This window comes from Lynx canadensis, chromosome B4 (assembly GCF_007474595.2).
Source record: "Lynx canadensis isolate LIC74 chromosome B4, mLynCan4.pri.v2, whole genome shotgun sequence".
NCBI lineage: Eukaryota > Metazoa > Chordata > Mammalia > Carnivora > Felidae > Lynx > Lynx canadensis.
In genome coordinates, this window is record NC_044309.1 from 15,897,505 (window position 1) to 15,921,829 (window position 24,325).

A 24,325-nucleotide genomic window follows, 5' to 3' on the forward strand; every position below is an offset into this window, starting at 1 on the left:
TTAACTGGATCGAACCTCTAGCTTGATTTAACTACCTGTTTATAGCATGAGGAATGGCACATGGGATATAAACAGCAAAATCTAGACTCTGGGATAACAGCAGTTTCGGTAATAAATAAATGTGAGCAATGATTAGGATTCTGTAATTGTAAGGAATTATTGTTTGTTTTAGTTTTGTTTTCAGGCAAACAGTGAAGCAAACAGTGAAGGGCTGTGATCTTGAGGGAAGGGAAGGGCAGCATATGTGATAAATCCCATGTTCCTTCCAGGATTCTCCCTGCAGGCAGCTTCCAAATTACACACAGCACAGGGCAGTGGGAGTCCAAGGAGCAGCAATCCTCTTACTGGGTGAAAGAAACAAAATTCAGAATTTGGGGCTACTAGAGTGGCTGGGATTTTCGAATAAGGTACTATAGAGAAGACAGCTGCATGACAATGGCACCCCAAAAAGGTATAGGAGTTTCTTTGGGCCCTTAGCTGAATCTTAAGCTGTATATGCACAGGGAAAGACTCTAGAAGGCCTAATAAAAAATATAAGAGCTACGAGACATAGTCAAAATCTCCAGCATATGTGTAATTTGAATCCCAGAAGGAGAGGAGAGAAGAAAAATAAAAGAAGCATCATCTGATCATCTCCATAGATTTAGAAAAAGTATTTAATATACCTCAACATCCATTCATGACAAAAACTCTTGACAAGCTAGGGATAAAAAGTAAGATGGTTTAAAAGCATTCAAAATATCTTTGACACTTCTTCCATTGAGATGGGGTCTATGTCTCCTCCCCTTGAATCTGGGTGGGCTTATGAGTGTTTCAACCAATTAAAAGAATGGCAGAAATAACAATATGACTTCCAAGATAGGTCAGAAAAAGCCATGCAGCACCTGCCCATGTCTGTTGAAATGGTTGCTCTAAGAAAAACCAAGGACCACGAAAGAAGTTCCACTAGTCTAAGACCAACATCACAGAGGGGCTACATGTAGGCACTCAAGTCAACAGCCTGGTTCAACTCTTATCCAAAAGCCAGCATCAACTGAGCGAGCTTGGGTTTCTAGCCTCACTGAGCCTTTAGATGACTACAATCCCAGCCAACATCTGGTAATAACTGCTCACCAAATCAAATGACAATTGGTCTCTTTCCAAATTCTTGGTCCACAAAATCAGAAACATAATAAAATGATAAATGTTCTACAACACTAAATTTGTGGGTCATTTATTATACAGCAATAGTAATTTGCAGCAAACTTCCTTAATCTGATAAAAGTTATCTACAAAAACTTACAGCTAAAACATTATATTCAATGGTGAAATAGTGAACATTTCCCATGAGGTTGGGAACAAGATGATAATGCCCAGTCCACCACTTTTGTTCAGCATTGTACTGGATGTCCTAGCCAGGGCAATAAATAAGTTGAGGGAAAGAAAGAAATAATAGTTACAAAGATTGGAAAGGAAGGTGTTACAAGGAAAACCACAAGCCCAAAATGGTGCCACTTAGGCCAAGTCCTCAAACTTGGGCTTAATACCTAGTCTAATTGTACTTTCAACCTTCCCCGGAAATATAATCTTAACCTGTCAGTCAGGAATTTTCCACTCAGCGCCATGAGTCTGCCATATGGGCTTTCTCCATCTCCCAAAGGAAGATGAGGTAATCTGCATGATCAGACCCCTTACTCTTCCCCCTAAGGGAAGACCTTGCCTGGATCAATCTTTTTCTTTTGCTAATAACTTCTTGCCTTGCCATTCCTTCCTATAAAAACTTTTCATTTTATATAATTCCTTAGGGCTCCCCTCTGTTTGCTGGATAGGATCCTGACCAATTCAAGCATTATTTCATAAAAACAATTAGATTCAAATTGACTCCATTAAATTTTGTTTCTTAACAAAGAAAAACAGGCTTTATTCATTGAGAACATAGCTGTGTATGTAGAGAAATCCAAAAGAATCTACTAAAAAAAACTATTAGAATTGATTAATGAATTTAGCAATGTGGCTAGATTCAAAATCAAATATGTTTTAAAAATACATCATAATTCTATATACTAACAACAAATAAGAATGCCATTTTAGAAAACGGCATCATTTTACATAATATAAAATATTCAATATCTAGAAAAAGACAACAAAATATATGGAATTTATAAACCATCACTAAGATAAATTATAAGAGGGCTAAATAAATACAGAGATGGTCCATGTTCATAAATTGGTAGGATCAATATTTTTAGGAATCCCAGAAGATTGGGGAGGGGGGAAATTAAAAAATTGATTCTAAAATTATAATATAGGGGCGCCTGGGTGGCGCAGTCGGTTAAGCGGCCGACTTCAGCCAGGTCACGATCTCGCGGTCCGTGAGTTCGAGCCCCGCGTCGGGCTCTGGGCTGATGGCTCGGAGCCTGGAGCCTGTTTCCGATTCTGTGTCTCCCTCTCTCTCTGCCCCTCCCCCGTTCATGCTCTGTCTCTCTCTGTCCCAAAAATAAATAAACGTTGAAAAAAAAATTAAAAAAAAAATAAAAATAAAAATAAAAAAAAAATAAAATAAATAAAATAAAATTATAATATATATGTTTATATATATAATATGTAAAATATAATATATATATTTAAAATATGATATATTTTATACATATAATAAATATGTATATATTTTTAAAATTTTTTTTAGAAAGAGAAAGCAAATACACGAGCAGCAGAGAGGGGCAATGGGAGAGAGAAAGAGAATCTTAAGCAGGCCCCGTGCTCAGCACAGAGTCCCCATGGGGCTTGATCCCACAATCTTGGAATCATGACCTGAGCCAAAATTGAGTCGAATGCTCAACCAACTGAGCCACAAGGTGCCCCATACTGAGCATATCATAAAAGACAAAGTTGTAAGATTTACACTACCAGATTTCAAATTTCAGTAGTTAAGCCAATGTGCCACAAGGATAAATAGACCAATAGAAAAGATAAGAAATTCCAGACATAAATGCACAGATTTATTGATGAATGAATTGGAGCTTCAGTGTACTGCTCTCTTTACTTTTTTACATGTTTATAAAGTGTATAGTAAAAAGCTGAAAAAAAAAAAAGTAGAGCTCCAAAAGGCAAAATACCAACACAAAGAATGAATTATCAAATGGTCACTAAGATAAGGAATACTAAGTGAAGGAGTAGACAATGTCATCAACAATATCCCTGCAGTAATTTACTAGTAAAGTTTATAAAAATGTTGTTCAGTAATTTCATAAGGGGTCCATTCAGATTCATGATTTCTCATCTTTTTCATTCATCCAAATTTTATTATCTCTGAACACAAAATGAAATTTCAATGCATTGCAGGTTTATTTGATGTGAAAGGAATTACAAAAGTATTATATAATCCTTAGATCTCAAAACATGTAATGTTATCCACAAGTCTAATACTAATCAAGAAAATTTACTGATCTCAAGATTTTGCTCTATTTTTCTTCTTGTTTACACTTACCTGGTTGCTGTGTTTCCCATCTTATTGTAAAGCCTCTCTCATTTCTTAAATGTTCAGAGTAGAGATGAAAATAGAGGGCATTGTCACTACTGAGGAGTTCATGAGGGGGAACAGAGCCACAGAATCTTCCAAGTTGAAACGCCGCAGAGGAGTCTCCATCGTGAACCTGAAGAAACTCGTGTGGACAATTGTTCACGGATTCTAACTGGAAAAAAGTGAAAGTGATACGCAGCACCTAAAAACATAAAGGTCACAATACATTATTTTTCACTTCCATGTCAATTCTAAAGCATTTCTCCCAATAAGGAAGCATTCATATTAATTCACCTTTCAAGAGACAGATCTATAATTTCCCAATTATCTGCAAACACATATGACAACCCTACATATTATTAAATAACTTGTGTTAAAAATTGCTTAGGCTTCTGCCAATATCAAAATATATCAAAAATCTTGATGTTAATGAAATAGATTTTTAACAGCTTTATTAAGGTATACTTGATATACAAAGAACGATACATATTAAATGTGTATAATTGGATGAGTTTGGACATATACCAACACCTGTGATGCCATCACCACAGTCAGTGTGTTAGGCATATTCAACACCTCCCAGAGTTTCCTTGCGTCTCTCTTTCTTTTTTTCTTTTAGTGGTCAGAACACAACATGAGATCCACTTTCCTAGCAAATTTTGAAGTGCATGATATCGCGCTGTTAACTATAGGCACTATGTTGAACAACAGATCTCTAGAACTCACTTATCTTGTATAACTGAAAATACCCACTGAGTTGTTACTGAATCGGTTGATGAAATATTTGTACCTAGATTTCATTTAACTGTCAAGTCCATTAAACGTAGGCACTTCAAATGTAGAGCTGACAATCACGCTTCGAAATCAGTAAAATACAATGGACATCTAAAAAACCTACCTTGAATTAAGTTTAACTGACAAATATTACCATTCACAAGAATGTATACCCTGAGCACCTGAATAATCTGTAGTGTGCAGCATCCACACAAATGTTCACCGATCCCCGGAGATGCTGATTCCTGAGGGTTCTCTGAAGCTCCTAATGAGATACTAACAGACTGACAACTTCAGGTATAGACTGAGCTAGGCATGGTATAGATATGTGTAAAGTCCCCAAGTCTTCAGTGGTTGGATATCATTAAGAGACGGGTGACACCAAGAGTGGAGAACAGGGAAAAAGTAATCTGAAGTGTTCTGAGCATACAAGTAGAAGAGAATAAACCCAAACATACATTTCCAAGTTAAAATGTTAGAATGTACAAACTCAAATATAATGATATAATTCATATAATAAAAATTTTTTGGATAGTATCATTTAAAACAGCCAAACTGCTAAAAGGAAGCTGTTGAATTTGATATCCATCGTGATCTAAAACAACAACAGCATTCAGCTAATGAAAAAGGATATCAGGATATTTTTGAAATTCTATGCTAGGGTATTTTTAAGATCTGTTACCCAACATTACATCATTTTTGTCCTTGAAGAAATTTCAATAAAAATTGAATAAATGTTCATGAATTGAACTATCCTGATTTCTATAAAATTTCTACTACATTGTGCAAATTGTGGAGATAAGATTTAAAAATCAAAACAACCAAGGAAAACAGCTGAATTTATTTCACAAATCGATAATAAAACTATTAACATTTTTTCACAAAATGACTTTTCTTGAAAGAAGAATGTTTTCAATGTCAGGAAATAGAATTCATGAACACTAAATGGAAGGAAGGAAATTCACATAACATACCCACTGGGAAATTGATTTTGGAGTTTATGCTATTATAGGGTCACCAGGCTCCAAAGAATCCTCCCTTCTCAAGGGAAAAAATGTGTTGTGACCATTGTACAATGACCCCCTGTAACATCAGTTCACAGGGAAAAGTTCACAGAATTGCAAGGGAACACCTTATCTATCCAGACACACAAGTTCATTTTAATGAGTCCAGGAGTTGGTTGAGAAACAAATATTTGGAAAAGTCTGAGTAATGAATGCTGGGGATAGAAGAACTAAAAACTTCAGGGTCAGATCTGAATTTGAGGAGTGTTCATGCAGCAGTTCAGAGTCATCAGAGTTGAGTGGCCTGGGTTTGAGTCACTGCAGGCCACTTACAAACCATGTGACCCTGGACAAATTCGTCAGCTGCTCTAGGCTCCATTTCCTCATAGTAAAATGAGAGTAACAATTCTTATCTCTCAGGGCTACAAGGGTTAAAATACAATGACACAATGTCTGTGAAGCAATTAGCACAGCACAATGGCACACCCAATGGCACAAAGACGCACTGATAAGAAAACCATCTTAATAGCAGTCCCTATTTTTGCATAATAATCAGCAGAACACTGAGTGGTCTTCCTCAAACACTAGTGTCTCAGTGAGAGCAGGACTTTACAAATTCCCTGCTTGCAGTCAGCCAATCCCTGCAGAGAATTATCCATACTGGACAAAGCCTGGACTTTGAAGCCAGACAAACTTGACTTTGAAATCCTATTCCTCTAATTACCAGCTAAGAAATGCTTTTAAAAAATTACTTAGCTTCTCTTAGTTTCCCTTATCTTATCTACAAAATAAGGACATTATTACTTTTTTCAAAGAGTCAGTGTAAGGTTTAGGAAAGATGCATAAAATATCTAGCCCAAAGCCTGACACCGAGCAAGTCCTCAATATATGATAGTTGATTTACCACTATGTGTATTTTATGGAATATATACACATATTACATGTTCGCATAGATAAATGAAATGTGCACTTAGACAGGAGCTATTACATTTACCTTTCCCTCTTCAGTTCGGATAACCCAGAAGCAGTTAACATCATGCACATAACCAACATCAGGGCTTTTATAGCTGAAGCTTCCATTCATCCCAGAGAGGGACCCTCCACAAACTGCCAAGGGAAAGATGAACTGTTCTTTACAGAGACTCTGAAAAGGAGGAGGCTAGGTATCTCTCTCTAACCTTGCTGCTGAAATATTAGAGAAGTCTGAGTGATTAACATTGGAGACAAATGCCCTGTGGTTCTCTCTTCCCCCCACCCCTTTGTCTTTGGACACCCGCCTAAATCCCACCTCTTGTTTGAAGTCTACTTGGGATTTCCTTGCCCCCACCACGAACCTCCTCTGCCCCTTTTTGTTTTCTCTGGCTCCCATTCTCTTCACCTCCGTGATACTTGATTTGACCCCAAGCAACTTAGTTCTTATCTACTTCTTGTCTCTCCTCTGCCATTTTGGATTAGATGTGCCTCCTCAACCAGAAGATCAGCAAGTAATATGTGGAGATAGTGTTTTATGCTTATTTTCCCACAGCATCTACCATAGTCCTGAACACATAGTGAGGTCTCAGTAGACGTGCTGATTCAGAATCAAGAGTTCTGAGAGAGGACGAGTAATCAGGAGAGGCTGGATGAAGGAGATTGAAGCTTGAAGGTGAATTACTCCTGAAGGACAGATACATTTGGATGTGAAGCATTGGAAGAATTCAGAGAAGTATGGAGAAATAAATATCTCAAATATTGGAACACAGCATGGTGGTACATGGGATCAAGTGACAAGAAAAGATATCTAGATTGGAAAGGGAGTATTATTAGGAAACTAGTGAAAAATAAGGTTGATTGGATAGGGTAAGGCCTAGTTATAGAGGATAATTGAGAAACAGTCCCAATCTTTAACAGGCAACGGGGAGTGACCGTATGTTCTAGAGCAGGAGAGTTAATCAATTTAATGAGTAATATTATAGGGAGATTAAACGGCTGCTGTAGAGAAAACTTCCCTTAGAAAATGACAATACCTTAACATACTCTGTTTTCAGAACAGACGTAATAAAAATGGCAAATACCAATTTACTTCTTCCTTTGAAGGAAGGTTCTTCTTGGCCTAAATTGAGATAAATACTTACCTTGTAAATTCTATACTAGTGCTTGAAGGAAAGACTTAGTTGGAAGCATTTGTGCAACTAGACAAGAAAGTGGAAGAATCCGCAGCAGGACTCACTGAGGAATGATCCTTCTAAGCTGTGGCACAAGAGACGCTGAGCATACCTTGCTGGGGAATCTGACACAGAAATCCAGTCCAGAAACGTGTGCATTCACAACTGAACGCATTGACGCCATCCACACAAGTTCCCCCATTCAAGCAGGGGTTGCTCAGACACTCATTTATATTTTCTGTACAGTTGATGCCGGCCCAACCTGATTCACACTTACAAAGATAACCAGAAACCGTTTCCTAGGGAAAGAAAACCATAATGCCATGAAACAGATCAATGGACGATAAACGTTGAGCCAACTCAAAGAACAAAGAAGGGTTATGTGATGCATGTAGCAGGTGTTGAGCCACACACACCTTCTAGAATTCTTGTAATAATTCATTTAAATGGTAACTGCTAAGGAAGGAAGAACAAGGACTCACAATGCATTGTCCATTTAAACAGGGGCGGTTCGAGCAAACATTACTGAGCTGCACGCATCCATTTGGCCCATAGCCATTTCCAGTATATCCCGGGAGACAAGTACAGAGAGGTAAAGAACCTGTCAGAAATAAAAATGGAAGTGTAAATACAGGTCTCCTTCATTCAGACCCAGTAACAAAACTCAGGCTCTGTTGTCTAGACAAGGAATTGCCAAAATCAAGTCTGCATATCCCTAGGGGCAGACATGCCAACTATAAAGAGGAAGTATTAGGATCTTTTTCTATGTTTCATCTTAAAAATAAAGAAGGCATTACATTCCAATACTTGGTGCACAAATTGAGGTTGGTGCTGTCAGTCCATATGTCACAGTCCTGAGTTGCGTACAAATGTGAGGTACGCTAAGGGAAAAAAGAGTTTCTCACGGGGGGGTTGAGAGAAAAGAATATTCTTATGAAAAAAGACGGTATCTGTTGCAAGCACTGGCCCTGTATGGACTGTAAATAGGTACTCTTTTAATGCCCGTTTACAGATGGGAACAAAACACAAAAAGGTTAGGTGGCTTGACCCAGGACACACAGCTGGAATACAGTGAAGCCAGGGAGAAAATCAAAATCCAAGCATTATTTTTCTAGAATCCATGTTCTTAACCATTTCAGTATGCTCTGAATCATTTAATAAACATTTAAATAGTCATAAATGTACATGTATGTGTGTGTATACATCTATATTCTTTTACATATGTGCTTATATATATATATCACATATATCACTCGTAAAAATAAAAGTAGTATTTGGAAATAGCACGAGATATGATACTTTATTCAATAAATGAAGTTGGAGCCACCCATTTGAACAAAACTATCAAGCAAAATGTTTGATGCCATAGATACAAATAAATCTTAAAAAGACCCAAGATCTTAATGTTAAAAATAAAAGAAAGTATAAAAGAACAAGCACCTGACTATTTTTAGAGTTCGGTAGGAAAAGCCTAATTCTAAGAGGAGAAAATCCTATAAAAAAAGATTTAACTTTTTGACTACATAGAAATTTTAAGCTTCTAAATAGAAAATACCACCACAAAATTAAAATAAAAACAATATGCCAGGGAAAATACATGTAAACCATAAAACAGATAATGAGATATTATTCTTAGTACATAATGAAATTTTACACATCAATGAGAAAACAGATGAACAAAGGACATAAAAATCTGGAAAAAAATAAAGGCAGTAAAATATAGAAAGTATTAATTATTAGTCATCAAAAAGGTAAGTTTGATGTAGTCAAAATCAAAATAATAGGAAGGCAATTTTTGCCTGTAAACTTGACCAAAATGAAAAATAACAGTAGTATCCATTATTGCCAAGAGTGGGAAACATGTAGTTTTCATACACTGTTGGCAAGTATAAACTGATACATTTCTGTGAGAAAATTTAGCAATATATATTTAAAAAACTTTTAATGCTTATCTATCTTTGAGAGAGAGAGAGAGAGTATAAGGTGGGGAGGGACAGAGAGAGAGGGAGACACAGAATCTGAAGCAGGCTCCAGGCTCCGAGCTGTCAGCACAGAGTCCTATGCGGGGCTCAAACCCATAAACTGTGAGATCATGACCTGAGCCAAAGTCAGATGCTTAACCAACTGAGCCACCCAGGTGCCTCAAGCAATATATTTTTTTTTAAATTATAGGAGGTGAAACTTCTTTTACACAGCATTGCAAACACTGTTGGTTATCCCCCTAGATCCACTTTTCCATTCTTTTGTAGTGAATTCTTTTTTAACTGAGGGCATAAGCTCCTGAAATAAACTACACTTCCCAGCCTGACTTGCAGCCAGGGTTAGCAACAGGGCTCAGTCCTGGCCAATAGCATAGAAATGAAAGAGGCCTTAGAAGGAGTTGACAGGTGGTCCTTCCTCCTTTTCTCCTTCCTATGTGCTCAAACACAGTCATAAATTTAATTAGCTGGCTTGATCATCTTGGGAAATATTGCTAATTTAGACCAGACCACAGAGAGCATAGCCTATCACATTAAAAAAAAAAAAAAAAAAAAATCCAAACGTATAGTTTTAAAACATGGATTATTTTTGGTTTGAAGATCAAAATAAGAATTTTGAGGTTAGAGGATTGTTTTCAAAATGCTGATTTGTTTCAGAAGGCCATATTGAAATACCCCAAACCAGAGGCAGAGGGGAGTCATTACCTAGAACTGAGGAGCATGAAGCATGTGGGTGGCAGCCTCCATTACCGACCAAGCAGACATTGACGAGCGTGCACACTCTTCCATTGCCTTGGTACCCTGATCACAGAGAGAACAGGGCATGACAAACAACATTAAGAAGGTGGAAGAAGAATCCCAATCCAAGAAGCAAACATCATGAAATCCAACCAGAGAGCTTCTATCATCACAACAGAAAAGGTAAATATGAAGTGCCATAAACAAATTCCTATCGTTAAGAAAAAGGACAACCATTTGGGAAACTGACTGCAGAAACCATGTTCTAATGGTGTTTCTAAGGACAAAAAAGGAAATGAATAAAGATGAAAAGATGCATGAGACTACTGGTAGACTGAGACAGTTGCTGACACTCAGCAAGTTGACATTTTCTAATTACAGTGACTTTAATGATCTAAGAGCTAAATTACTGTAGAAGTCCCAAGTACTAACTTAATAAAGCAAATAGGGTTTCAGTTTATCCCTTAGAACTCCATGAACTTCTTGGATAGTCACTCAGTTTAGATCACAGAATACCAGTAATGACTTCTTTCCAGAAGAGAAGAGAAACTCTGAACAGGTATTATATGCCTACTAGTCTGCCTGTTACTGAGTAAACTTTATGTGCAAAACATCTCATGAGTATTTGTGGGAACAATGGAGCTGTAGGTCTGTGATCCACAGAGAAAATTTTTCAAATTCTGCATTATCTCCAGAGGCTATTTCACAATTTGTAAAGTTTTGTTGTTTTCCACTGGTATTAAAAATATTTGTTATTGCTTTTTATAATAGAGCTGACCTAATGTGCCCTGAATCTGTAAGTTAAATAAAACTTTCTGCACTGCTCAGTACATCTCCTTAGACAGAGTCATATTTAAAATGGAGCACAAGGGGCGCCTGGGTGGCGCAGTCGGTTAAGCGTCCGACTTCAGCCAGGTCACGATCTCGCGGTCCGTGAGTTCGAGCCCCGCGTCAGGCTCTGGGCTGATGGCTCGGAGCCTGGAGCCTGTTTCCGATTCTGTGTCTCCCTCTCTCTCTGCCCCTCCCCCGTTCATGCTCTGTCTCTCTCTGTCCCAAAAATAAATAAACGTTGAAAATGGAGCACAAGACCATGTTTCCAAATGTATGTTTTGCCTATAATGGTGTTGGGAAATTTGGCGTAGCACCTGGTGGACAGGCCTGACAGTGGTAAGACCCAAATGTATTCACACACGTAACAGGTGGAACCACAGAACAACCGCCATTATTTATGTCACATTCATTGATATCTTGGCAACTGTATCCGTTTCCTTGCCAGCCTAGAAAAACCAGAAGATTTGAAAAGTTAGCTCTATAGACAAGTTAACAACGAAGAAACGCATATAGCCAAAGATACATAAAAATTTGCTTCACTCTAAGAAACTACATATTAAAATGAGATTTTCATTCTTAAAAACAAATTCTGGCAAAGAGGTGGGCAAGTGAGGTTCTCATATGCTTTTAGTCAGAAGTCTATAATTAGTAAAACCTATCTGGAATAGATCTAGCGGTACTCATTAAAATTTTTTAAAATATATACCGTTGGGGGCATCCAGGTGGCTCAGTCGGTTAAACGTCCAACTCCTGATTTCAGCTTTGGTCATGATCTCACAGTTCGTGAGATGGAGCCCCACACTGGGGCTCTGTGCTGACAGTGTGGAGCCTACTTGGGATTCTCTCTCTCTCCCTCTCTCTGCTCCTCCCCAATTCACTGGTCTCTCTCAAAATAAATAAACTTTAAAATATGAATACATATATATATTTATATATATAAATTTATGTATATATATATATATATATATATATATATATATTTGACTAACAAGTCCACTTCTTTTTTTGACTAACAAGTCCACTTCTAAAAACTCTCTTGCAGTAATAAAACTGTCAGCATCTACACATGTAGGCAAGCAGAGGTCTACTGCAGTGTTGTTTAAAGGGGTGGGGGAACCCTCTTGATCATCAATATGATTAAATATATTAGGACTCATGTTTACCGTCGAATACTATACAAATATTTTAAATAACATGCACATATTTAACGGTTTTCAAATATATACATTAGCTAATAACACAAACTTTTAGAAGAATATGCAAAGAATGATCCCAATTTGGAGAAAGGATTTTTTAAAAACCTGCATACGTGTCTATGTGTTTGTAGGAGAGAAGGAAAAGGAAGAAGAGGTGAGAGAACATGTGTTCACAGTGGTCTCGTTCAGAGCATGAGACTGAAGATGAAGAGAGTGTCATTTTACTGTTGGTATTTCTACTTGTATCCATTGTTACCTTGAGTTGTCTTACTCCTATAATAACGATTAAAATTATAAGAATGTTTAAAACCTTTTACATTTTTAAAAAATATTTCTTTTCATTGACTGAAACAGTCCCTCTCTAAAACCCTACCTAAGAAAATTATTGTATTTGTGGGTGAAGAAATGAATACACAGAAGAAAGCTGGAAGGAAATACATCCACATGTCAATGGTGGCCCTCTGAGTGATAAGACTATGGGTATTTTTTGCTGTTTTATTTTCATATTTTTAAAGTTTCTTTATATTTTATAAGCAGCATGTATTACTTTAATAGGCAGGGAAAAAATAAGGTCATTAACAGGAAAACAAAAAGCTTTTGTTTTTCTTTTTTCTCTACAACGATATAAAGAAAAATCCTTTAATTCAAATAATTTATTTTTCCGATTTCTAGTTTTTAAAGACTGTCACTGGCAAATTACCTTCAAGAATGTGGTTATTTGCTAATTTTATGTGCCCCTGAGACCTAAGAGGGAAAAAGTCTTCATGCGTTTTTTTTTTCAATTTCTTTCTAGTTACACAAGATCTAACCATGTACCATGAAGAAAGTCACTAAACCAACAGTCACAAAAGGAAGCAACGTGTGTGTGTGCTTCCCTTGATCAGACAGAACAATGGACTATTCAGCAGCTCAGCTCAGATCCGCAGATCTGGGTTTGAATCCCGACTACGGGATTTGGGACAAGTTATTTACCTTCTCCAAGTGTCAAGATCCTATCATTTAAAGTGGGAATAATACTATTTCCTAACATTTCTTGATTTTGTCACAGTTGCAAGAATCGAAATTTGCCTAGCACAGTGTCTCAGTGAGGTTTTCATGGAAGAACAGCTGCTATTACGTTCTCTTACATGTTCCACCTTCTAACAACACACGAGAAGTGCCAACGGGCCTTGGAGACTCCCTGAGGTCTGGTAAACTGCTTACCCGTGCACCCAGCAAGTGCTTTCTTTGCTCATAGTAGGCTCTACAAACATGCGCTGAGTGGATGATAATGATCTCATATGGTGAGAGATGAAGCGTGGACTCAAGCCCAAGCAGTCTCTGAGTCCAGAGTCTATGTTTTCAGTGACTTGGTCTGGAGATTCGGTCTCTGGGGGGCTGAGCTGGAGTCAGACATCCCTCTTACAGCAAGGCCACAGGGCCTTCCAGTGACGTGCCCTGGTGAGAACTACAGGGGCTCTAGAGGTGACACTAAGAGGTCAACTAATCTGCCTAGTACAAACACCTGGCCAGTAAGGTGGGACGAGAGCAGGTCTAGTCAGCTGATGGCCTTAAGGATCAGATGTCTGACCCCACCACCTCCCCGGCTAACCCTGCCCCCCAGCGTTTGGCTCTGGCCCTCTGATTTCTGAGGCTGAATTCTTACAGAAGGAAGACGGCCTGCAGTGCGATGTAGTGAAATAGAACCTGAGATGGGATTGGGATGCTTCCTAAGAACGGTCTCCTTATCTTTTGGCCGGGGAAGGAAAGCTGTTCTGGCCACCTTGCCTGGCTGGGCGTGGCCGAGCCCACATACCTGTCGGGCAGGCCCCGCAGTAGAAGGAGCCTGGGGTGTTGAAGCACTGGGCAAGTGTGGAACACGGCGCAGGCTGGAGGCTGCACTCGTCGATGTCCAGCAGGCAGGCCGAGCTGTTCGGCGGGGACGTCCACCCCGCGTCACAGATGCAGCTGTACATGGGCTGGCAGAATGACAAGAGTGTGAATCAAAGCAATCAGGAAAATAAGCAAGAAAAGCTTTTGAAAATCTCACCAAGCCCCCGACTGTTTATCCTCTAGCGTTCATTTCCATAAGGCCAATTGAGTGGCTTCTCTTTTTCTTCCCATATGATTAAGCATTTAGACCCGACCACGCAAAAAGAGAAACATCTTTATTTCAGAGTAAGGAAAACCTATAATTTGCCCCAAAGATGCCAGGGAAAGAGCAACAACAATCAAGAACTGTAAGTCAATATAATTAAAGTCAATCCACTCAGCCCGCTATGTTTTTAGAGGGAAAAACACCCATGGAGGCACAGACCTTGGAAAATCCATTCTGTTTGTTTCCTTTTTGAAAGTCTTTCCCTCCCCTCCCAGCCACTCCCTCCTCCCACCATCACTGGAAAGGAACCATTTTCTATCAATGTGTTTAAAAATATACAGAGAGAGAGAACTAAAAATAAAGGCCTGAAGGTCTCATACAAGGCCAAGCGGGCCTTGTATGCTGAGTGCTGTTGAGGGTCAGGAGTCAAGGTTGTCAGGATCCAGAGAACAGGGAGAAGTCAGGCAGTCTGCAGACAAACTCAGGGTTGACAGCACTCAAAGGTGCTCCGGAGCCAGAAAGAAATAGAGACCCCTCAGAACTGCGCGCTGCCACCAAGAATGGGCCTTGGTGTTTCCATGTCTCATCACTGTTATAGCTCGCGAGGCCAAGAGGAGGTCATGTCCCACAGAGAGATTTATGAAGTAAAAACAAAAAAGGCAGTAATTTCTATAATGATACCACCTCTGGGTCCAGTTTTCTGTTTATTTATGGACAACTCTCATCTTTTTCCTCACCTGTGCCCCGATGAGAGCAGGAAGTACCTTCCTCTCTGGAACACTGCCAGAACGATGCTCCTCTACAGACATGCAGGCTAAGGGACTAATAGCAACCGTGACTCCCTCCATGAAGCCACGTTCTGGGAGGGACTCACCTCTCCAGCCTGCACTCGGACTAGATCCTCACAGATGCCGTGGACGCAGAGTGCTTTGGAGCCCCCTTCACAGTCATTGTATTTGGATGCACACTGGGGGCCGTGTGTCTCGGGGGAGCATAGACACCTGTTGGTTACACAAGAGCACAATGTCAGCGCCTGTGCCTCAGCACAAGTGCCTGTTTCTTAGCACCAATTAAAGAAAAGTAATAAGTCCGACTACAAGTCAATGACATTCACGTGGAATCATAAACTAGAAAACCAGATCTACTGGCTGGAGTCTTAGAGGAAAATCACTCTGCTCCGCTTCAAGCAGTGGGTTGAGTGAATGCGTTATCTCTCTCAAGAAGTAAGAGAGGGGCACAACTTACTATCTGGGCAAGACTGCCACCATAAATTCTTCTGGTATCAGGTCATCAAATAGCACTTTCAAAGGTCAGACATTCATAAACTAAGGGGGATGGAGTTCCTTGGGGATGGTAAAGGGAGAGATCAACAAGTCCATTCACCATCCATCCAACCAGACCCTCCAGTAAGCACAGGTGACCTTGACTGAGCTGATGTATTCCCAAAGGTTCTCTGGGATTGTATAACTCCACAGACAATGGTACGTCCACATCTCAGAGTATGCAACCCATATTATCGTATTACAAAGGGCAATAGTTCCATCTGTTAGAGATGTAGCTTAGATAATAACATTTCTTTCATAGCCACACTTTAACTCACAAATGCAATTTGACATAATACCCAAGCTTGCAGTGGGTGTTTTGCTTTGAGAAGATTTCAGTTCAATAACAATCAAATAAGGAAATTTGTTTTAAACTATTGTCATCCTTCAAATTGCTGAGTTAGCTTTCTATCTGTACTGCAGCTTCCGAGGGAATGCGGAAGGTATGGGAAAGGCAGGTGGGACTGGGAAGGACACAGAGGGGTCATAGAGCCTCAGCCTACTTTTGCAGGTTTGAGGGCATCCGATGGAGTGGAGAGCCAGGCCCGGGGTCACCATTTGTCTGCCTTGAGCAGCACTGGCCCTCATGGGGGAAGGTGACCATAGGGGTCGAGGATCAGAGACAAGGAACACGGAGTGCCTACATGACCATGAACCAGAAGATGTTCCGAATCACACATGTCCGAAGACGAAGACACATGTGTGATTGATAGTGTGGGAACTGGGCACAGAACTTGATGGGCCCGTGGAGGGCTCCAGAAACAATTGCTGGGTGGCACCTTTGAGTGGGTTCTAAGGAAGAAGACATCACTGAATGTGACCAGAGACAAAGAGTAAAAACATGGACTCACTCACGCACTTCCATACGGAGTTGCCAGACCTAGCAAATAAAGACACGGGATGCCCAGTTAAATCTGACTTTCAGACCAATGAATACTTTTTTGGTATGATTAAGTCCCAGGCAGCTTTCAACATCAGTATATCATTGTGTAAAACCTGTTCATTAACAAATTGCATTTATGATCATTCCAAGGTTGCCTTTCTCATTAAGACAAGCTCATAGGGGCGCCTGGGTGGCGCAGTCGGTTAAGCGTCCGACTTCAGCCAGGTCACGATCTCACGGTCCGTGAGTTCGAGCCCCGCGTCGGGCTCTGGGCTGATGGCTCAGAGCCTGGAGCCTGTTTCCGATTCTGTGTCTCCCTCTCTCTCTGCCCCTCCCCCGTTCATGCTCTGTCTCTCTCTGTCCCAAAAATAAAAAATAAAAAATAAAAACGTTGAAAAAAAAAAAAAAAAAAAGACAAGCTCATAGACTAACCACAATAGATGATTAAACTTAAAACACTTTTCAATTATTCATTCCCTATGTATAACTATTTATCTTCCTCTCGTCTCTCTCTTTCCATACTCTCCCTCTCATACCCCCTTCCCTTTTCTCTTCACTCGCCCATCCTTACACAGAATGTTCTTTTGGGAAATTTCATTAGATTCTTGAGATAATAGAACTTCACATTAGTTCATATATTTGAGCATTTGATCCAGCTAGCCTCCTTGCTGAAAGTTTATTCTACCACCACGGCCAGCCACCAAAAAAGATTTTTAAAAAATCTTGAAACCAACTTTACTAGCTTTCTGAGCCTATCGTATATAAGAGATCTGAGTCTCCGAGACCAGATGGGACAAGACTGCCTGGATTTAAATCCTGATACTATCTCTTAACTGTTCGCCTTAGGCAACATCATAACACCATTTCTTATAAAATAATAGTGCCCATCTATGAGCACTATTTTTACCTTGGGGTCATCTAAAGACATTTTCTGGTAGGAAGCGCTCGGGCAACTGTGTTTATCTTATCAGTGAGTGCTCTACTATTGGAAAATGACTTAAGATTTGAGAGGAGATTCTGGTTGCTGGACATGTAGGTAAATCCTATCTCCTCCTTCTCACTTGGAGAAAATGAATGAATTTTAATCGCACACTTTCTGCTACATAACTACAAAGTATATTTCTTTCATTTAAATGTAACTTAATGTGAGAACACGGTGGGGGGGGGGGTAGGCAGTGAAGCATATCACCAGCTTCCTTGCTATGATCCTCAAAGACAAGTATTAACTTCATTTTACTGGCAAGGCTCACGTTGCCCAAGGCCACGGAATTAGAAACAGGCACAAGATGAATTAAAACCTAAGTCTGTGTTACTCTTGCTCCAATGTTTTTCTGTGTCACATTCCCACGTTATGAAAGGTAGTTAAAGACTTTCCATTTCTGTGTGTTTTTTAACATAACAGTGTTTGCATGCAAAATATATTCTCAAGGCGGTTGCATGTAACCTTTAAAGTAAAAGAGTGACCATCTATATACCTCCCCGCACAAGTCACTTGCATAATGGCTTTCTATTGCTGATTTACTTCTGGCGGAACAAAACTGGGCTTGTCAGTCTTCAAAAGCACTGTGAGGGCCTTTGGCAATTGGGAAGAGGTCAAATACACTTTCAAAGTCATAGTTTAACTTGCATTAGAGTCCATGGTTCAATATTAACGTAACTGACTCACTGAAAGAGGTAATGAGTTTAATACCTAACTACCATCCGAGCTAAAACCAGATTGTCCTCATCATTTAAACTCTGCATGTTTTAAAAACCCACCAGTGATGACAGTGGAAATAAATAAAATAAAGTGTGCTAATCATCACTGCACTCCTGGAGAAAACACACACACAACAAACTCGGCGGGTTTTTTCTAGAAAGCCTTCTAGATCTGAGTGTATATGGCACACACCATCCATGCTTAGCAAATCTGCATCCCAAGCGCTGTCTTCAATCCAGAGTAAGCAGGAGGATGATAAACATCAATTCTTCAGAACAAAGAGGCAATAGCAGAATCAGGAAGTGGCAAAATATTGTCTGTTAACTCTTTGAAGCTTTTGGGGGCAAGACTTCAGCCACGGGAATTGCTGGAAACAGAAAATGGTCTCCTTGCCCTAGTTTCATTACTGGGGAAAAAAGTTTTTACCAGAAAATTTCCTAGGAAATAAGGCTTCCAATTAATTAGTATCTGCATAGTGCTTTATCTTTCAAAGGTCTTTGTAATTAGGAATTATTAATCTCTTTAAATAAAGACTCCTTTGTCCTTCCCCAAGTAAATGGGTTCCAAGAGTTAGAGGCTGAAGTAGGTCCCAAATCCAGAGCAAACCCTTTGCCATGAACACATTTCTGCAGGTCCAGACTATTCAACAGTGGCTCATTTCCCTTTAGCAAATGTGTACTGAAGATTCCCAAATAGTTTTCTAGCCTCAGAGAAGCTACTGATTAAGGGGCATTTAATCTCACGTAATTAATAGCACACAAGAAAATATCTAAATGTTCTCTGTTTCATTACACAGATTCCACAAAGCAAGCATTTAGTCTTTCGCTCATACACATTTTTCTATTTTCTGATATTCCTCCAAAAATTCTCCATTAAATGCCTGAATAGGAGTCTTTAGTTCGTAGATATCAACTGGAATTCATGGAGCTTCATGAACTATCCTCACATCAAGAAGAAGAAACCAGATCTAAATGTTCTGTTCTTAACTGCAAATCGATGAAGGACAGAGGCTAGAAACCAAAACCACTTCCAGAGTCAGCATAGTGAGTTCTTGGGCATTTTTACAGGAAGGTGCAAGAGAGAATTCAATATTGCTCATATAAAGTTGAATTTTCCCTTTAGGTAGCTCTCAACAAATAAAAATGGTTCTCTCTCTTTCTCTCTCTCTTGTTTATGCCTGGAAAAAGAACTCTACTCCTTCACATGCAGCAAATAGTTACGTTATGGTATATTTTTTTCTTTTCCATTTTTCAGGAGTAAAAATAATTTACTGGGGGGAGAACAAAACAATTTTGGCTTGGTCTCTGGGTCTTCCCCCACCTGCTACACATCTTTGTTATTCTATTGGCTTGTGAGACCCCACAACACGTGATGATACAGGAAGACCAGGAGTGAAATCTAATCTCCAGGACATTCCTCGACATCAGGAAGACAGGAAAGTATTAGTTCTAGGAATAATTTTCCTCCAGTGTCTCCAAGAAGCAATTCTCGTTGATAAGTGCCCATAAACAGACATCAGGAGATAATGCTTTCAAGGGAATGAAAGATTAGACCTGCATTTTGGATCTCACCCAAACTTGAATGCTCATAAAAGCAGGAGTCGGGGGTTCACCAAAATGGGAAACAAAGTCCTGAACGCAGAAGTCTCTGTAATAAAATAATACTTAATTTAAGTCAGAGGTGATTGATTTTGGTTCTGCACAATGGTGAAGCTCATGAAAAAATCAGAAGTTTGAATGAATTCAGTTTGCGACTTGGAATGAGCAAAGAATCTTAAGATCAGATCAAAAGAACAAAAGGGTCAGTTAAATGAAAAAGAGAAAGATTGTGACTGCCTTTTTTGACAGATGATGAGAAAATAACAAAATTACTGCACTCATTTTTGCTGGAAAGAATAGGATGGATATTGTTACAAGGGAATGGAAGAGCAAGATAGCAGAGACATTAGTAAGAAAGCAAACAATTGCTCTTTACTCCAGTGAGATTATACCCCTGAGGACTGAAAGAATGTGTTCATGTTATAACACAATCAACTTTTTTCACCTTTTAATAATCACAGAACATAGGAGCCCAACCAAAATATGGGGAAAGATCATGTCTAGAGTTCTTGAGTTTTTTTTTTAAGTGACTTTAAGGAACTACACAAAAGTAAGTTTGATGTTGATCTGCCAAAAATTTCTAGACTTGATGAAAAGATAATGTGTCAGCCACTATAGTTTTAATAACCAATACTCGGACAGTCTGATGGGAATGTGGAGGTGTGGTTATGCCTAACTCAGCTTGTAAGGGAAGGGACGTTTTCTTAGGGTGATGCCTGAGCTGAGCAGGAGGACTCTCTAGACAGAGTAGGTCAGAAGATAGGAACTCCGTGATGATTGTGGTAAGGGGCCTCACAGCTCCTTCAAGACAGGCAATGAGAGGTAACTACGTGGAGAAAACCTCAGTTCAGTCTCTGGTCTTGTTATGGTCAACATTTTACATAGCACTTGACTGAAGATATCCTTACTCAAGCTAGCAGCTCACTTCTCCAATCAATGAGTGCAGCAGGGGCTTGTGGGTATGGTGGGGTAGCCCTCTTCTGCTTAATGCTCTTCAACGGCAGCCCCTTCAGTGCTCTGACTTCTACTAAGTCTTCAACCTTGTCTTCTCCATGCTGTCCCTACTCCCTGTGCCAGCCACCGGGTCCTTCTTCCCATTCCTCCGGGACTCCAGAGAAACGGGGTAAGAGTTCATGGGGTAAGAGTTGAGGACGTACAAGGGTTTCTTCATCTAAATAAATAGTTGTGTGTCATTAAATAAGAGTCATATATTTCTCATGGATGCTCTTGACTATGGGATGTTTAAGTCCTTCAAAAACATACCCTAATGTTAAGAAAGACAGAGAGAGGGGGGTGGGGAAGGAAGGAAGGAAGGAAGGAAGGAAGGAAGGAAGGAAGGAAGGAAGGAAGGAAGGAAAGAAAAAAAGAGAAGGAAAGAAAAAAGAAAAGGAAAAAGGAAAAGAAAGAAAAGAAAAACATTACCTGTAACTGCCTGCTGTATTTACACACGTGGATCCATTCTGGCAGCCCAAGGGTGTTTCTGAGTAAATCTCACATTCGTTCACATCAACTGAGCACAGAGGACCCTGCATTCATGTAAAGAATGAAGTCAGATGCCATGGGTCACAGAAGCATCTGGGGCCAATATTCATACGTTATGTTTAAGGATTTATATATCCACTGAAGTCCTCAGTCAAGCGAAATACAATCACGCTAATACTAATACTAGTTAATATCCAGTTATCCTTCCTCTTGAACTCAGATTTGGCCTAAGGGAGCCAAAGAGCTCTTGGTAAAATCACGCCAGTTGCACAAGAAGAATCCTTTTACGGGGGCCTGGGTGGCTCAGTTGGTTAAGTGCCCGACTTCGGCTCAGGTCACGGTCTTGCAGTTCATGTGTGCAAGCCCCACACTGAGCCCCGCGTTGGGCTCTGTGCTGACAGCTCAGAGCCTGAAGCCTGCTTTGGATTCTGTGTCTCCCTCTCTCTCTGCCCCTCCCCGACATGTGCCCATGCTCTCTCTCTCGCTCTCTCTCTGTCTCTTTCTCTCTCTCTCAAAAATAAATAAACATAAAAAAAAAAAAAAAACTTAGGCAAATCCTTATACAAAGTAATCCTCATGTGACTGTGAAGCTATGCCTGGAAATATTCACTTAATTTTTTTTTAATGCACATGTCAGGAACATTTTCGCCCCTAGTTCAGGGTCTCTGCTGCCATCACCGAGCTGGCTTTGGATCCTCTGTCCCCCTCTCTCCTGCCCCTCTCTGCTTATGAGCTTGAGCACGCATGCATGCACTCTCTCTCTCTCTCAAGAAACAATTTTTTTAAAGATTCATTTAGTACTTTCAGTGCTGAACAATTTAAATTGATGCTAGCCAATATATCACGCCCTCCCATGTAGCTATGCAGCCAAGTGATCCCCTCCTTTTTTTTTTATGTTTTTTTTTTTTTAATTTTTTTTTTCAACATTTATTTATTTTTGGGACAGAGAGAGACAGAGCATGAATGGGGGAGGGGCAGAGAGAGAGGGAGACACAGAATCGGAAACAGGCTCCAGGCTCTGAGCCATCAGCCCAGAGCCCAACGCGGGGCTCGAACTCACGGACCGCGAGATCGTGACCTGGCTGAAGTCGGACGCTTAACCGACTGCGCCACCCAGGCGCCCCAGTGATCCCCTCCTTAAGACGGCTTAATGTTCAGTGGGTTATATAATCATGCTCACCACCGTTTGGATTTTGGCATTCTTGGTGTAAGTCATTTGATTCAGGAGACCACAGAATCCTAGAAACTTCAGATGGAGAATGAAACATGTCTGAATGCTTCCAAAGAAACCACTGATGCTGACTCACCAGCATTTTCAACCAAAGATGGAGTGACTCACCTCCCACTGTGAGGTGCAGATGCAAACAAAGGAATTGTGAAGATTGAGGCAGGTCCCACCATTTTGGCAGGGGTTGCTGCTGCAGACCTTTTCGTCGACCATCTGAAACAAAGACAGGGCAGTCAGCGAGACCATCGTACTCTCAGCAGACAGCAAAGAAAGGCATGTTTCAGGGCAGGTGCGCATGTAAAGCACATTCCACTCCTCCTCCAGGGAGACTCAGCCTCCATACTTTAAAGCAATTACCCAAGTTCTTCTCCTAATCAACTCTCTCATGAAAAACAACAGCAACAACAAAGTGTTTCACATTTTCAGTCTACGCATGTTCCTTCGCTATTTAGAAGCATTTAGCCAGGGATGGGATGAGGCACAAGGGGAGAAGATGCTCGCTCCACTCTTTGGAAAAGCATTGTTCACCTGGGAAACATACGTTGGTGGACAAGAGTCAAGATTTCAGACTGGGAATAATAATGGACATTCCTATTGTACTAAGAAAACCAAATGGAAATTCCGGTTCTTTTTTTGTTATTCTTATCTTTGGTACCTCCAGATAAGCATGTGAAATCTGATCATCTTTTGCTGTCACCCGTCCTCCCATGGGTAAAGATGGCTGAACTCTTCTCACCCTGAGTCCCTTTATTTGAAATGCGGGCTTATATACACCCTCCACTCCTGTGCCCACGTGACGACTTTCAGACCAGAGTCACAAACAGACCTGCCTTTGTCTATATGACCTGGAGAATCTTCCCATATGTCAGCTACCAGTTCCAATCTCATAAACTTTGTAATACCTCTGGGGGGAAAGAAAACTTCTTTAGAGAGGACATGCGATTGTGCAAGAAAACCTATTTTATTAACTTCACCTAATCATAGTCTAATTCTCTAAAAATGGGGCGAAAAAATAAATTTTTAAAAGTTAAAGTTTTTAAACAGGGGCAAAGTAATTACTACATTCTTTTTTTTTTCAGTGACTCACAGAGAAAGTCATGTCTGTTCCCCTCATTTTACAGATGAAACTGAGAGCCAGAGGGTTGCCCACTGACTAAGCACCATTTATAGCCAAACCATCTCTCTCTTCCTTTGTCAAAAGTCAGGTGACCATGCATGTGGGGGTCTCTTTCTGGAGTCTGTTTTCTTTCATTAGTCCATCTATCTTTGTGCCAGTACCACAATTAGCCCTCTTTGTCAGAGGACACTCTTAAGGAAATTAACCACAACTCATTAGAAGTTTTCTGGCATACAAAAGCAACGTTGTCTGGGGCTTTAAAACTCAAAAGCCTATGGGGGCCCAGCAGGAAATGGAATCAGTAAGCAGCCAGGAGGAAGACAATGGGGAACGATGGCTAACTATTGTACCCAGAGAGCGTTGACCTATTGGAATGCATAAAAGGCATTTATATCCAAAAATCATTAAAAAATTCCTCCTGGGGGGTGGGGAAAGGGACACAGTCTGAAGTAATTTGACCATGGCCTCCAGCTCTTGACCTTTCACAGGAATAATGAAGCACTCTAGGAGACTGGAAACTCTAGCACTGTGTCTTCTGGACAGGTATGATTCCTTGCTTGTTTCATTCATTCAACTACTCCCTAAGAAGATAAAGGTTGAGGGGCAATTGATTATCAAGATCAGGAAGAGAATACATACGTGAACTTGCCTGCCAAATTTAAAACACCAAAGTAGAGAGCAGCACTTGAAGCATCATCACAACAGACCCAGAATATTAGAACAGGGATTCTTAACCTGGAATCTCCTTACTTTA

General features: G+C 40.1%; 1 protein-coding gene across 1 annotated transcript in view; it reads right to left on the bottom strand.

The window, feature by feature from the left end:
* CUBN (cubilin) overlaps nt 1-24,325 on the bottom strand; it is a 277,621-nt gene that overhangs the window by 249,483 nt on the left and 3,813 nt on the right. Inside the window, exons 5-14 of the mRNA XM_030320462.1 lie at nt 22,566-22,667; nt 21,167-21,270; nt 15,117-15,243; nt 13,961-14,123; nt 11,284-11,415; nt 10,106-10,201; nt 7,904-8,022; nt 7,534-7,720; nt 6,272-6,384; nt 3,467-3,701 (exon numbers count right to left, since the gene is read on the bottom strand). Of these exons, the coding sequence (XP_030176322.1) occupies nt 3,467-3,701; nt 6,272-6,384; nt 7,534-7,720; nt 7,904-8,022; nt 10,106-10,201; nt 11,284-11,415; nt 13,961-14,123; nt 15,117-15,243; nt 21,167-21,270; nt 22,566-22,667 (1,378 nt within the window). The remainder of the gene's footprint in view (nt 1-3,466; nt 3,702-6,271; nt 6,385-7,533; nt 7,721-7,903; nt 8,023-10,105; nt 10,202-11,283; nt 11,416-13,960; nt 14,124-15,116; nt 15,244-21,166; nt 21,271-22,565; nt 22,668-24,325) is intronic.